Below are 15,730 nucleotides of genomic sequence, written 5' to 3'. Positions count from 1 at the left end.
GTGAAGACAAGGCAATCACTGTGAAAGTATGACAGATGAGAGATACACAAGGCATGCTGGCATTGGCCACATCAGTGCTGGCTAGTGGGGAGAAGCAAGTATATAAGGAATGGAGCACTCACACAGATCTCCTTCCCAACTACAACTTGCAGACACAATGGGGGAGGCCAGCTGCAGGAAAGACTTGGCAAACACTATCTCACCCAAGTCATCAAAGCTAAGCAAAGCAATATAGGACAAGTCTCCTGCATAGTCACACTGAGGACAGGCTACCTTTTGTGGGCAGCTTGCCAAACACAGACAACCTTAAAGTCATCAGGAGGAAGCAAAAGATAAATGTAAATTACAGCAGAGGCCACCACACAGCTGCAGTCTCTAGTGTCTCTGGCCTAGCTCAACACTGTGCCTCTAACCTTCTCATAAACCATCTGAGGAAGAGAAAACGGCTGATGACAAATGGACACTAAGACAGAGAGACAGGACTGGATGGGGAGCAAATGCAGGACAGTATAAGTAAGCACTTGGTGAATGTGGTAAAGAGGCAAAGCCTCAGAACTTCTCTTTCATTGAAGATGTAACAAAGTACATCGTGCCATGACCCACAGAGAGAGGGACCCATGCACTGCCTCTCTAAAGGAGGTCTAGAGATGACAAGGATGGAGGAAGAGACGGACAAATTCACCCAACTTTCCAAAGCAAGCACCCATTGATAAACTGGGACCTTCCACAAGTAGTATTTTGATATCCTTTAAACATAAATACATGGGGCTGGAGAGGTGACTTAGAGATTAAGAGCACTGGCTGCTCTTCCAGAGGTCCTGAGTTCAATTCCCAGCACCTACATAGTGGCTCATATCTATAATGAGATCTGGTGTCCCCTTCTGGCATGCAGGCAGAATACTGTACATGAAATAAATAAATCTAAAAACAAAACAAACAAATACAAAAGAGCCACAGCCAAACAGCTGGCTTTCCTGCTGGGGGATCCTGCAGTTTCCCCACTGTTCTATGTGCCTACAGAACCAACAACTGTTGACTTCATTTGTGCCTAATTTCTAAAATTTTCATAACCTGGGTCAGAATAAAATCTGCCTGTTTTCCTGACACTAACCTGTTCTTTCTTTCCTCAACCAAAGAATGGTGTTGTGATGTTTACTGAGCAATGGCCATGTCCTATGGGACACAGTCACCCTCCTCCAAGATCCTGAAAGGAGACCAGGCCCGCATTTTACTGGTAAGCAAAGGAGTTCAATCAATCCCAGTCACCAAGGTCACTCAGAGGTGAATTGAATGTCATCTCCTATGAGCCAGATGAGGCTACAGGGCTTTTCTCCCAGGCACACAATTATTTGTTTCTGTGCTTCATCAGAAAGAATGATTGATGACTCCAGCAGTCCACAGTAAATAAACTTTCTATATATTTCACTTTAGCTATGTTTTTCATTTTAGCTTTTATCATTAAATAGGTCAAGACTCAGAATTAAACCTGGCTAGACATCTGGCCCTACTGCTTTGTTATGTGGCATCAGGTGGGTCCCACGACCTCCCTGAGACTCAGTTTGCTCTCTGTGAAGTGAAAATGCACTTCTGCTTGCCTCATGGGCTGGGGTGCATGACCAACTCTGGACAGACAGTAGCCACTGCAAATGCCAGCAGGAAGCACAGACTCCTTCAGGACCTCAGGGACACCTCCATCTGCTGTCAGCCTTCTCCTACAACTCCTCCAGCAACCGGATGAAGCCCATTTATACACAGGAAATTGAGATTCAGAGGGGAGGAAAAAAGAAAAGATTGTTTAGTGTCCCAGAAGCAGCCAAGATGGACAACTACCCAAACATGGGTTTTCTGCACGCAAAGCTAGAAAGCTTCTATGTGTGTCACATGGCCACAAAAGAAAGTTAGCTTGAGACCCTAGAGGAGAGCTTCAAGCTCTGTGCTATGAAAATGAGTTTCAGAGTAGTCAATTCCAGGTAAGATGCCAACGACAAGTCTTGTACAAAATGCACCATTTTCCTCCAGAAATAAATGGACAGTGACACAGCCATCACAACTACATAAGAAACAATATCTAGAAATCATTCTTATGAAATCTTTAGGAATGTTTTCTGATACCACAATGCAAAAGTTTTAATAAAGAGAACCCAAATAATTTCAATAAATATGACCAACACACAACAACTAGAAATTACCTTAAGATGAATGAAAACAGGCCTTAAAGGTAGCATAATTAAAGAAAAGACAAGCCTTAAAAACCTACTGTCGGGCCGGGCAGTGGTGGCGCACGCCTTTAATCCCAGCACTCAGGAGGCAGAGGCAGGCGGATCTCTGTGAGTTCGAGGCCGGGCTGGACCGATAGCCTCCAAAACAATACAGAGAAACCCTGTCTCGTAAAAACCAAAAAAAAAAAAAAAACCTGAAAACAGCTTGGTATTGGCACAAAAATAGACAGGCAGACCAATGGAATCGAATTGAAAATCCGGGTATTAACCCACACACGTACGAACATCTGATCTTTGACAAAGAAGCTAAAAATATACAATGGAATAAAGAAAGCATCTTCAACAAATGGTGCTGGCATAATTGGAGACTGGCATGTAGAAAAATGCGGATCGATCCATGTTTATCGCCATGCACAAAACTTAAGTCCAAATGGATCAAAGACCTCAACATAAATCCAGCCACACTGAACCTCTTAGAAGAGAAAGTGGGTGGTACCCTTGAAAGAATTGGTACAGGAGACAGCTTCCTTAACATAACACCAGTAGCACAGACAGTGAGATCAACAATTAATAAATGGGACCTACTGAAACTGAGAAGCTTCTGTAAGGCAAAGGACACAGTCAGCAAGACAAAAAGGCAGCCCACAGAATGGGAAAAAATATTCACTAATCCCACATCTGACAGAGGGTTGATCTCCAAAATTTACAAAGAACTCAAGAAGCAAGTCTCCAAAACAGCAAAGGACCCAATTAAGAAGTGGGCTGCAGAACTAAATAGAGAGTTTTCAATAGAGGAGTCTAAAATGGCTGAGAGGCACTTGAGAAAGTGCTCAACATCCTTAGCCATCCAGGAAATGCAAATCAAAACAACTCTGAGATACCATCTCACTCCTGTCAGAATGGCTAAAATCAAAAACACCAATGACAATTTATGCTGGAGTGGATGTGGTGAAAGGGGGACACTCCTCCATTGCTGGTGGGAGTGCCAACTGGTTCAGCCACTTTGGAAAGCAGTATGGAGATTCCTCAGAAAAATGGGAATAAACCTACCACAAGACCCAGCAACTGCACTCTTAGGCATATATCCAAAAGATGCCCATTCATATAACAAAGATGTCTGTTCCACTATGTTCATAGCAGCTTTATTTGTAATAGCCAGAACTTGGAAGCAACCTAGATGTCCCTCACCCGAAGAATGGATAGAGAAAATGTGGTACATCTACACAATGGAGTACTATTCAGCAGAAAAAAATAATGGAATCATGAGATTCGCAGGCAAATGGATGACACTAGAAGAAACCATCCTGAGTGAGGTAACCCAGTCACAAAAAGAGAAACATGGCATGTACTCTCTCATATATGGATTTTAGACATAGATCTGGGGAGTGCCAGCCTACAATCCTATTGCCAGAGAGTCTGGGAAACAGAAACTTCATTTACTGGCTGGTTAAGTACTGAGCTGAACTCAAGAAAGCCAGTATCAGAGAGGGAGGACTGATGATCAAAGGGATTAAGACTGGGCTGGTTGAACCCCCAGAAACAGCTGACCAGACAAAGGTTAACTCTTGAATCCCAGGCATCAGCCTGGGAATCCAGCATGGGACTGATCAAGACCCCCTGAATCTGGGTGTCAGTGAGGAGGCCTAGGTAATCTATTGAGCCTTGGACAGCAGATCAGTACCCATCCCAAGTATACACAAGGTCTCTGGACTCCCATAGAACAATGTGAGGTGCACTCTCACCCTGAACTCTTGGGGAAGGGTCTAGGCCCCGCCCTATATGAAATGACAGACTATGGACACCCCCATGGAGGGCCTCACCCTCCCTGGGGGAATGAGGGGATAACGGGAGGGGGGGATGGGGGGGAGGGCACGGGAGGAGGGGAGGGAAAGGGAGAGGGACCTCGTACTGACTTGTGAAGCAACCTTGTTTCTTATCTAAATTTAAAATGGAAAATAAAAAAAATATTAATTAAAAAAAAAAAAAAAGAAAATGCCTTGGTCGTACAGAGGCATTTTCTCGATTGACTTTCCCTCTTCTCAGATGACTATAGCCCATGTCAAGTGGACACAAACTAGCCAGCACAGGGCCCTTGCCAAACTTGACAACAGTAAATGTTTTGTGAATATGAACAACCAAAAATAAACTCAAAATCTAACTCAAAAAAAAAAAAAAAAAACCAAAAAAAAACTACTGTCGGGCTGGAGAGATGGCTCAGAGGTTAAGAGCACTGTTTGCTCTTCCAGAGGTCCTTGCTCAATTCCCAGCAACCACATGGTGGTGGCTCACAACCATCTGTAACGAGATCTGGTGCCCTCTTCTGGCGTGCAGGCAGAACACTGCATATTTAATTAAATAAACAAAAAACCTACTGTCAGCTGGGCGTTGGTGGTGCACACCTTTAATCCCAGCACTCGGGAGGCAGAGGCAGGTGGATCTCTGTGAGTTCGAGGCCAGCCTGGTCTACAGAGCGAGTTCCAGGACAGCCTCCAAAACAATACAGAGAAACCCTGTCTTGAACCCCCCCCAAAAAAAACACCCCAACAACAACAACAACAAAAAAGTATTAGACTCAGGCTCTTCATCTTTCACAAAATCTAGCTTAGAAAAAAACCCTAAGAAAGCCAGGTATAGTAGCATCCCCCTTTAATTCTAGTATCTGGTGATGCAGGTAAGAATATCAGGAATTCAAACTACATAGCAAGTTCAGGGTTATATAAGACTGTCTCAAAAGACAAAACAAAATGTGATGATAAATGATTTGACTTTTAAGCAAGCTATGGAAGATAAGAGATACCCACTATGAATCAGAGCAGTCTCACAAGTTGTAACGCACAGCAGCGAAGGAAACTTAGACATTCCCACCTGGTGTGAGGTTCCTAAGAACAGCTGGCTATAGCCAAACACAAAGACAAGTTCTTGAGCAGGAAGCTCATATCCTGGCTAGAGAATGATCACCAGAAGCAAGAGACTACTAGACACTTTAGATTCAGTTACATATATTCTGGGTTAGACAACAGTAAAGGAGTTAGCTCTAAGAAGTCACTTCTGCCCTATAATAAAACTTTCTCCAATTGTCAGTCATTACACTTATTTATGAAAGAATAAAAGTGAGAAGTATGCAGCGGCAGGATGTCACACTGGTTGCTCACTAAACTCAAGACAGCTGAGACAATACAGGTCCAGATGGAAGCAGACCTTGAAAGGCAGTCCTCATACTTACCTTGAGCTTTGGCTAATCTACATAACACTAGCTTCCATTCTTTTGTGGAGACTAAGGCAAACAAATTTCCAAAGAAATGCATAAAATTTGTCAACTTACCCCTCCGGACAACTTAATCACCCTGACTTTGGAGCTGACATGTGGCCCATCTCCACCACCTCCACTGTTGGCCCTGTGCATGACAGTCCTCTTCACCCCTGGCTTGGAGTCCTGAGGCCGGCCCTGGAGGGATGTCACTCTAGATGCCTGAGGGGAGTGGGGGGCCTCCTCCATGTCCATGGGCTTCACCTGGAGGACCTTGTGTGGCAGCTGTCGTAGATGCTTCAGTGGTCTCACATGCTGCCCTTGGTGCTGCATGTTAGCACCAGGCGGGACAAAGTTTGCTGCCTTGGGCTGAACATTAGCAATGTTGACATCTTGGTTTTTAACAAGAAGTCTGGTTTTCACGTTTTGTCTGCACTGTGGCCCTGGAAAGGGCAACAGTGGGCTACCGTTTGTGGGTGATGATGTAGCTGCCAGCTCCTCTTGCTCCACTGTGGTCTGTGGGCCATAGATCTGCTGCTGCTGCTGCTGTTGCTGTTGCTGCTGCTGTTGCTGTTGCTGCTGCTGCTGCTGCTGCGCAAGTCTTTCCAGTAACTCCTTCTTTCTGGCACCAGCCTGCTGCTGCCTTCGTAATTCCTTCTGCTTCAGGATTTCTTCTCTCAGGCGCTTCTGCTCCTCTATCTTTAAGCGATACAACCTTGTCTCTTCATCTTCATCAGGGAACTAAAATGGAAAACATGGTTTATTTTGCTTCACAGGGTAGGGTGGTCATCTCAAACAAATGAATTTCCTCCAAACCTTTAATTCAGTATTTGAAAGAAGGCATCTGAAAAATCTGCTTAACAAGAAATATAACTCTTTCCTCTTGGGAGGGGAAAAATTATACAGCTAAACCTAATTTGGAAAAATCTTATCAGAATATTAAAAATGAAATAATGTAAATTTCCACTCATTTACAAGTTTGAAACCAATTAAACTATTCATTTAAGATATCAAAATACATTTCGAATGGGAATGGCAACAGTCATGAGTCCCTGCTGTCACAGGGGTTTTATCTGGCTCTTCCCTGACAAACCAACAAAAGGTGGGGTATAAATGACCTGAAAGGCCCTGATTAGAACTATTGATTTTTTCGTACAGAATTTTCAGCCTGATCTCAAACTCATTTGTCACAGAATAATTGGTTATAATGAACAGCACAAGTCAATCTTTCTGACCTTGAACTCACACACTCTCCTCAGAATCAAAACGCTGCCTATCGCAGTATTGGAATATTAATGGTAAGTAGATGCCTTGAATATCCCTATTAATGGAAAGTGGATGCCCTGAATATCCCAGACCCAAACTACACTAAAAATCTATATGGAGAATTCCTTTCAGAAGTCCAGTAAAATTTTTACTAAGGAATCCAATGACAAAAGTAATGTTCTTTAAAATCATTTATCCAGTCTTTACAGAGGAATATGATTCAATCTATCTAGAATTCACCTAATTACAAATCTTGCCTATTCTGCATAAATCTCAAGAATTAGAAACGTAAGACACGCACAGAGCTGGAGAGTTGAGTGGGTACCCAGGACTTGCTGGCATGGGCTGACCTGCTACTTGTCTAAAGTCAAAGCCTTGGATATATTTCAAACCAAATTAAAGGTAGGTAAGAGAGACTGTTACTCAGCAGGCCTGAGTAAGAAACCCGCAGTCCAACAGCAAAGGATGCAAGAGCAGGATCCAGATGCACCATTTCCTAACACAGGCATAAATCATCAGTATTTCCTAACACAGGCATAGATCATCAGCACTTGTTTGTTTCCCAAGCAGTCCAAAAAGGGTTAAAGTAAGTTCAAAGATATACATAAAAATACGTTAGATTTATTTCTTACTGAACCAATACCAACTAAATGAATCTAAGTCGTTAAGTCACCTTTAGCTAAGCAAAATAAATGTATTTCTTTAAAAGAAGAAAATATAAGCCTGATACAACTTATATATACAAAAAACCAAACTAAAACAAATTAAGGCATTCAACCTGTATCACTGAAACCTGTCAACTTTCCATTTTATTTTCATGAATTATCTGCCCATGATAAGAATTCGTGGTAAGTCTAAAGCGAAATGAATAAACATGGCCGATTGTTCCTCTCCTTGTGTTAGTCACTGTTATTACATAAGAAATGTGTATGTGAACCAGACTGAACATGAATACAAGTTCTAAGCTAGTTATATAAACCAAAAGTACTATCAAATTTTTGGCGAAGAACCATTTGTTAGTGTGTGTGTATGTCCTTAATCTCTTATTACTTTTATTTTTAAGTGTGAGAAGCCTTGAACTAGTGATTTTTCTGCCTCAGCCTTCAGAGTACCTAAGACTGTAAGAGTGAAACCCAAGACCCAGCTCACAAAGAACTCTTTATAAACTACTCCATTACAGTTTTCTTACATACACTGTCTATGAAGCCGACAATCACCTTTGTAATGACAATTTATTCAACGACATCCAAACATTCTGACTTCCTAATTTTAATGTGATATATAATTAAAACCATCATAATCATTTATCAGAAGAAAACCTGAATGACAAAAACCTAATTAAAAGACCAAAAAAAGTATAAACTGGTTTTTACAACAAAGGATGAATTTCTTAAATTCTTACTTAAGGCAATGCTCCCTGGTATCACTACACTGAACACTATAATAATCAATTGCTTTGTTACATTCAGCAAGGATTTTACTGGTGCTCACTATACTTGTCTGTGTCCAGCTCCCAGGTATACCCTACCTTACTTTTATTTCATCCTCATATAACAGCTAAGAAAGGTGAAGCTTGTGAGAGGACAAGGACCTCAAAATTGAAGACCACATATTATTATTGCTCCACACCTATTATCAAATATAAGTAAGGCCAAAGAACTACCTGGTTTTGTGAGTAAGGTTTACTAATATGCAACACATCTGTTCCTGTAAGAACTATTTATAAACCACCTTGAGACACATTGGCAGAGGTGAGTGATTATGCTGGTTTAGGACATTTATAGAATTTGGGGTCCTTCAAAGAAAATATCTGCTAAACCTGGATATACATTGATTCTATATAATACAGGAATAACTGTAAAAATATAAAAACGTTAAGATCATAACCCTAATGAGAATGTCAGAGTAACCATACATACGCCAGGGAATGAAAATACAAGCTGCTTAAGGTGCTCTGCCACTGAGCTATATCCCCCAGCAGTAAGAGTATCTTTTATGAACATGTCTACTAGGCTAAAAGAGGAATCTACTTGGGGGGAATACTCGGGGAGTTTCTGGATGAGTGAATTAAGCAGAACATATTGACAGTCAGGCTCCCTATTCTAGAACAAACATGTCCCAGGAAAGAGGTCCTACCTCTGGTTCTGCTTTGGCTTCTTCCTTAGGTTGAACCCCAGGGCTAAGCGGCTTGACTTTTGCATCTGTTTTTCCCTGTGAGCTCCTAGAAGTCACCGCAGCCCTGCAGGGTGGGGAAGTGCTGACAATGGGCTTCACCTGAGCTGCAGGTGTGGAGGAACAGCGATTACCACTCATTTCCAATACGTGTGAAGGTGCTATGGGGAGTTCGCGCAGATTACTGTTTCTGGGAGCCGTGGGTTGCATCTGTTGCATGGGTCGTTTACTTATACTCTGAGATGATGCACTCTGTCACAAAAAGAAACACGAGTGAGTAAAACCACAAGGGATCGCTGTCATAATAATTGCCTTCTCTTCTGAGAGGTTCCCTTACTCTGGCAAACACAAATGTTGCTGTGTGCCCTGATGCTTAGGAGTGCTTCTGTAAAGATAGGGCTTTCATTTATAATAGTCAAACCTGGTGGTTTTTCAGTATATGAACTGACATTTTTAACAACATTCTGGGTGAAGACAACAACAAAAAAACTTCAAGCACCCAAATGTATCAATGGCATATTGTATCTACTTCATCATTAAACTGGAAGAGGGAAACCTAACACCATGTTTCAATCTTATAAACAGCTCTCTGGAGGAGAAAGGTGCCACAAAGTTCTACCACAAGAAGAATCTCAGTTACTTTCACCTGGACACGCCTGGAAAAGAACCCATACAGCAAGGGATAGAGGCGGCTGAGTCAGGGAGGGACTGAGTTGCTGCCATTGCTGTGAACCTACTCACACATGCCTCTCTTCAGCCTAGAAATCTGCTTAACGCTTTCATGTGATTAATGCTAAGATAAAGAGGCAGGGTTAGGAAGACAGGTTCAAAGCAGCTCAGTGACTTGCTCAAACTGTGAGGATAAAAGTACAGGAAGACTATGGCCAGGAATGTTAGCAATATACGTTTTGTCCTGAAAGAGAAAGTAATGTCAGTTACTAATGGAGGACAAGGCAATGGCAGCTACATTTTACTCTCATAGCAATCTATCCCCTCCCAGTTTCTTTCAATGCATGACAAGACCCATATTTGCTGACAGTCGTGTAAAATGTACCACCACAAACAAATGCAAGTTAATTTCCCGCAACAGAACCCCGAGGCAGATAATCTGTAGCAAAGGCTAAGCTGTTTGCACTGGCAGAATGACTACCACTTAACAGTATTGTCTAATCACTACAGAAAACTCAACTATATCAAAGTAGTAAATATTAGTCTAAATTTTTTTCCAAAGAGTTCTAAACACAATCATAGTTTTATTTTGAAAAAATATATTGTATATTTATTAATAAAAAAGACAGCTGGAAAATGATCTACTTCAGGAAGTCTAAATTAAGTCACATGATACTCACATGCCGTAGCCCCTGACGTGGGGTACACTGCATCCGACTGCTATTGGGCTGAGGCTGAGCAGTCTGCACATGTGGCCTGAACTGCGGCTGAGACATGGGCATCAGAGGAGGGGGAGGAGCAGAAAGGTGATGGTGATGTTGGTGCTGCTGTGGCTGATGCTGAGGGGGAGGCTGATGCTGTGGGGGAGGCTGATGTGGAGGCTGGAGAGGAGGTTGGAGGGGTGGCTGGTGCTGGTGATGCTGAGGCTGCTGCTGCGGCTGCTGCGGCTGGGGCTGTGGTTGATGGGGTGGAGGCAACGGAGGATGCAAGGGTCCCTTCCATTCCGAGAGAGAGAGAGACAGACAGGTGGGGAGGGAGGGAGGGAGGGAGGGAGGGAGGGAGGGAGGGAGGGAGGGAGGGAGGGAGGGAGGGAGGGAGGGAGGGAGAGAGGGAGGGAGAGAGGGAGAGAGAGAGGGAGAGAGAGAGAGAGAACAGCTTATAAACAGATGTGTTAGGCAGATATCATCCCAATGGTTTCCTTAAAAACCTCAGCCTAAGAAGCTTCTCGTTTAGAATAGCATCGTAAATGCAGCAATCAGCTGGTGGTTCTTCCTTTGTTTGCCTAAACCTTAGTCACCGTCATAAAAGGTAATCTTCTACAGCATGCTCAGATGGTACAGTGAAGACAGACCAATAGGCTAGAAAGACCATAGTGACTATGTAAACGAGGAAAAAAGTACACAGACAAGGACACACTGCTTCCCTACTAAAAAAAGGCATGCCCCATACATGTTCATGGCAACTGATGCTTGGTAATGGAATTATTTAGTTTCTTTAAACTCACCTATATTATAATATTTCTATAACAGAAGGGAAAGCATTTACATTTTTAGGAAAAAATCCAAAATATTTAACCCCCTTTGAACACTGAAAATATTTATATTTTCTTTTGGGCTTAAATATTCTTTTAAAACATTTTTTTAATTTTGTTAACTTATTGCTAAACTAGCTGTGTAGATATGTGAGTATGTGTACCAACATGAACTTGTGCCACAATGTACATGGAGGTCAGAAGACAACTTTAGAGTCAGTTTTTTCCTTCTACACGTTGAGTTCCAGGGGTCAAACTTGGGTGCTCAGGCTTGACAGCAGGTACTTTTACATGCTAAGCTATCTTTGCAAGCCTAGATATGATATTTAATAATCGACTTATATATACACGTATTTTAGATGAATGAATGTCTATGTACCATGAGCATGTATGGAGGCTACTGTAGCCAGAGGAAGACTCTGGATCCCCTGGACTGGAGTTGTGGTGACTGTGGATGCTAGTGATTGAATCCCACCCTCTGGAAGAGCAGCAAGTATTCTTTACAACTGAGCCATCTCTCGAGCCCACGCCACCACCACCCCGCTTGCACATTCTTATAGTCTACAAATCTAAACAGCTGAGTCAAGTGTACTATTACCAACATTCTCTCTCCCCTTTGTCGATAGGCAACATCTCCCAGCTGATGGGACTAAGGAATGCCACTGCATCTTTCTTGATCACTATGTATCTTGATAAGGTAAAAATCAAGCATAAACAAACAAACCAGGTATGAAAAAATGTCACAAATACTTGTACTGGCCAATAAACATCTACCAGTAGAGGGCGCACAAGACTGTCACATACAGAGTGAGAAGCTGTAGTGTTCCCAGCCCATTTCCTCTCCCTAGCATGAACATGACATGGGGGAAAATTACTGCACAAGATGAGCAAACGCACCATCAGGACATACTTTAATGTTAGGTACAGTAGTCTGTGTTAAAAGTCACCCTTAAAAATCCCAAGGGTGACAAAGTTCAGCGTAGGGGAATGAGAACCACTTTTTCATATTCAGGAAATTGTCAAGAAAGCTGGCTGTAACAAACAGTATACTTAAGACTACTACTCATGCCCTTTACAGAACCATAATTTAGCAGAAACAACTAAAACCTGAAACTTCCCTTTCATGAAACACAAAATACAGATAGCTTCCCTCAAGCCTGGTTCATGGCATACCTGGAGGTTAGGCTGTGCATGTGTAGGCAGGAACGGCTGTCCAGGGCTGGGGAGGAACGGCTGTCTAGGAGGAATGAAAGGCCTGGCAGTTGCTGACCCTGGCTGGCTAAAGTGCAGGATCCCTACTGGGCCTGGGGGCTGCAGGGCTGGTCTTACAGGCCTCTCTCTAGGGAACACTGGCTGCTGTCCTTGCTGATTAAATGCTGGTCCAGGCTGAGTGAATGGTAAGGGACTCTGAGTGGGAACAGGATGGCTGCTGTTCAGGAGCGTGGGAGGAGGAGGTGGTGGAGGACTTCGCTGTTCCAAGAAAAGATGACTGGGGAACCTTGGTTCACCTGAAACTGAATAGTAACACAGCATTACCCTAAGGTTAGAAAGACCACCCCTCAAAAAAAAAAGTTGGACGTTGGTGGCGCACATCTTTAATCCCAGCACTGAGGAGGCAAAGGCAGGTTCGAGGCTAACCTGGTCTACAGAACAAGTTCCAGGACAGGTTCCAAAGCTACACAGAGAAACCCTGTCTCAAGGAAGGAAGACCACACACTTCCCAAACAAGGATTTTAAGAAACCACCTCACTATTCCCAACTGTTAGGAGCATATTCTTTAAAGAATTATAGATTTTAGCTATCTCAGAAGGTTTCATGGGCCGTTTTCTATAAACATTTCCTTCTTTGTACAAGACTGTCACATTTCAGATGGAATTACTGTCTAATTTTAGCCACTGCAATGACTGATAAACTATGCCTATCTCTCAGTGGGAGGGAAGAGTCTGTTTTAGCAGTAACCATACAGGTCCACCACTCAATGCAGCTTTATCACTTCCTCCTGTGTCCATCATGCCCCTTCATGTACCTCCCAAGAAGAAAGGGTCTCGTTCCTGAGGGGGTGGTGGGGCTCTCCACTGGTCCTGGAGAGGAAGTCGAGGTGGTTGATTAAAACTGTTGGGAACAGGTCCAGGTGTGTGCTGTGGAAATTCTGGAGGCCCCTAAAGAACAATGGAAAACAAGATTAAAAGCATCATGTAGTTTTCAGAATATACACATAATCCCAAGCTTTTTTTTTTTTTTTTCCTTTTTGAGACAGGGTTTCTCTGTGGCTTTGGAGGCTGTCCTGAAACTAGCTCTTATAGACCAGGCTGGTCTGAAACTCACAGAGATCCACCTGCCTCTGCCTCCCAAGAGCTGGGATTAAAGGCGTGCACCGCCGCCGCCACCACCCAGTGATAATCCCAAACTTAACAATATTCATTTCTTATGAACAGCCTACTTCTTTTTCTTGTCTCTCTACATATGCACATTAATGAAGATAAATACATATGTACAAATGTAAATGACATTACATAAAAAATGATTTTGCCATAATAAAGCAGTCAAGAATCAAAATACAACATCAAGATATTAATTCAGGATTTTAACATTACTAGACAGCTGTTGCAGAATATTACTTTAACTGTGTATAGGTGTTACAATTGTTTCACCTTGCCTGCCTAAGGCACCTGATTAGTCTAAAAAGAAGCTGAATGGCTAATAGCTAGGCAGGAGGATAGGCGGGGCTGGTGAACAGAAAGAATATGTAGAAAAAAATCTAGGAGAGGAGAAAGACACACCCAGGGCCAGAAGCCTGACAGTTACCAGCCATAAGGAGAGGGAGAGAGAGAGGTGGAGGGGGGAGGAGGGAGGGGGCAGAGAAAGAGAGGGGGAGAGAGAGAGAGAGAGAGAGAAAGAGAGAGGGAGGGAGGGAGGGAGGGAGGGAGGGAGGGAGGGAGGGAGACACAGACAGAGAGACAGGCCTCTAGGCAAAACAGATCATGAGAAACCGGTTAAGTTGGAAGAGCTAGTGGGACAAACATAAGAAGGCTGAGCGTTCATAACTAATAAAGTCTCCATGTCTTGACTTTGGGAGCTGGTTGGTGACCCAAAAGAAGTATATATTACAGAGAGTCATAGCTGCCCCCAAGGTTTACTCAAAACTATACAACTGTTGATACTCATATTCCATGAATTCAAAAAACTAAACGGGTCTATTTTGGACATGCAATGCATTTATTTTGTCAAAGATACTACTCTTTGTTATTTACTAAACATAACCCGAAGCTACAGCCATGAAGCAAACTTACTTCAAGAAGTAAAAATTTTAACAGAAATCATCATCCTCTGAGATAACAGAAAAAAAAAAAAAAGAATGTTTAAGAAATCAAGTTATGGGACTGTAGAGATGGTTCAGTGGTTAAGAACAATGGCTGCTCTTCCAGAGGACCTGGGTTCAATTCCCAGCACCCACAAAGTAACTCACAGGTGTCTGTAACCTCAGTTTCAGGGGACTACACATACATGCAGGGAAAATATCAATGCTTTCATAAAATAAAGAAAATAAAATGTTTTAAAAGAAATCAAACTACTAAAAGAGAAATAATATACAGCTGACTCCCTTAGATAAAAAGAACTTAAATTTCTGATGGGTTATAGTTCATTAGTCAAGTGTTCCTCTGCCAACAATGTGAGGCCCAGGTTCAATATCCAGTACCACAAGAAAACCAAACTAACCAACAACTCCAGCATTTTTCAGTAACTAGTAGAGCTGAAAGAGGTAAAGGAAAATAGCTTCATTCCATTGTCCCTTAGTGTGCTCACTGAAATACTTAAACTACTATTTAGTATCTAAGGAACTTCTATTCAAAACAGAAAGGGCCACCAAGTGTTCTAAAATGAAATAATAAATATCAAACTCTTTTAATTTATTATCACTTCATCCATGGGAACTGACCCAATACTTGTCAACTCTTAAAACCTGAGCTTCTAGGGCTAAAGAGATGGATGGTTCAACAATTAAGAATGCTTGCTATTTTTGCAGAGGACTTGATCAGGTTCCCAGCACCACTGAAAGCAGCTGATAACTCCTTGTAACTCCAGCTCCAGCAGATCCCAAGTCTTCTTCTGACCCATGCCAGCATGGCACTCCCATGTACATTCCAATATATAATTAAAAATAAAATTTAGAAAAACATAATCTTCTTCCTCATAAACTAAAAATTCCAATGCCTTGATTCGTATTTTATTACTAATTTTAGCTATTCTTACTAAATATGACTCCATTTTATAATATCAGAAATACCTTTTCTGTTGCCTTTAAAAGTATGCTCTGGGGCCACCAATATGACACAGTGAGTGAAAAGGACCTCGCACCAAACATGATGATCTGAGTTTGATTCCCAGAGCCTACATCTTGGAGGGAAAAACTAACTACACACATGAACCCAAACATACAAGCACAGAGAAACAACAAACAAATGCAAAAGTTTACTTTCGAGCTAAGGAGATACCTCAAATGGTACTTGTCGCATAAGCATCAAGACCTGAGCTCTAATCCTCTGCACCCATATAAACACAGGATGTGGTAGCACAGACCTCAAAGCCTGGCACTAGGGAAAAGCAGGAAGATTCCTAGGGCTCACT

The 15,730-nt window shown here is 42.4% G+C and overlaps 1 protein-coding gene across 5 annotated transcripts in view; it reads right to left on the bottom strand.

Moving 5' to 3' along the window:
- Window positions 1–15,730, bottom strand: part of Rbm33 (RNA binding motif protein 33) — a 104,904-nt gene that overhangs the window by 19,024 nt on the left and 70,150 nt on the right. For all 5 annotated transcript variants that reach the window (XM_013123741.3, XM_013123743.3, XM_013123745.3 and 2 more), the window contains 5 exons: window positions 13,131–13,263; window positions 12,278–12,618; window positions 10,254–10,568; window positions 8,869–9,156; window positions 5,542–6,207 (listed from right to left, as the gene is read on the bottom strand). In XM_013123741.3, the coding sequence (XP_012979195.1) occupies window positions 5,542–6,207; window positions 8,869–9,156; window positions 10,254–10,568; window positions 12,278–12,618; window positions 13,131–13,263 (1,743 nt within the window). The remainder of the gene's footprint in view (window positions 1–5,541; window positions 6,208–8,868; window positions 9,157–10,253; window positions 10,569–12,277; window positions 12,619–13,130; window positions 13,264–15,730) is intronic.

Source organism: Mesocricetus auratus, unplaced genomic scaffold, assembly GCF_017639785.1.
Source record: "Mesocricetus auratus isolate SY011 unplaced genomic scaffold, BCM_Maur_2.0 Super-Scaffold_100676, whole genome shotgun sequence".
NCBI classification, from domain to species: domain Eukaryota; kingdom Metazoa; phylum Chordata; class Mammalia; order Rodentia; family Cricetidae; genus Mesocricetus; species Mesocricetus auratus.
The sequence above is the reverse complement of the archived record's forward strand: the minus strand, read 5'-3'. Positions and strand labels throughout refer to the sequence as shown.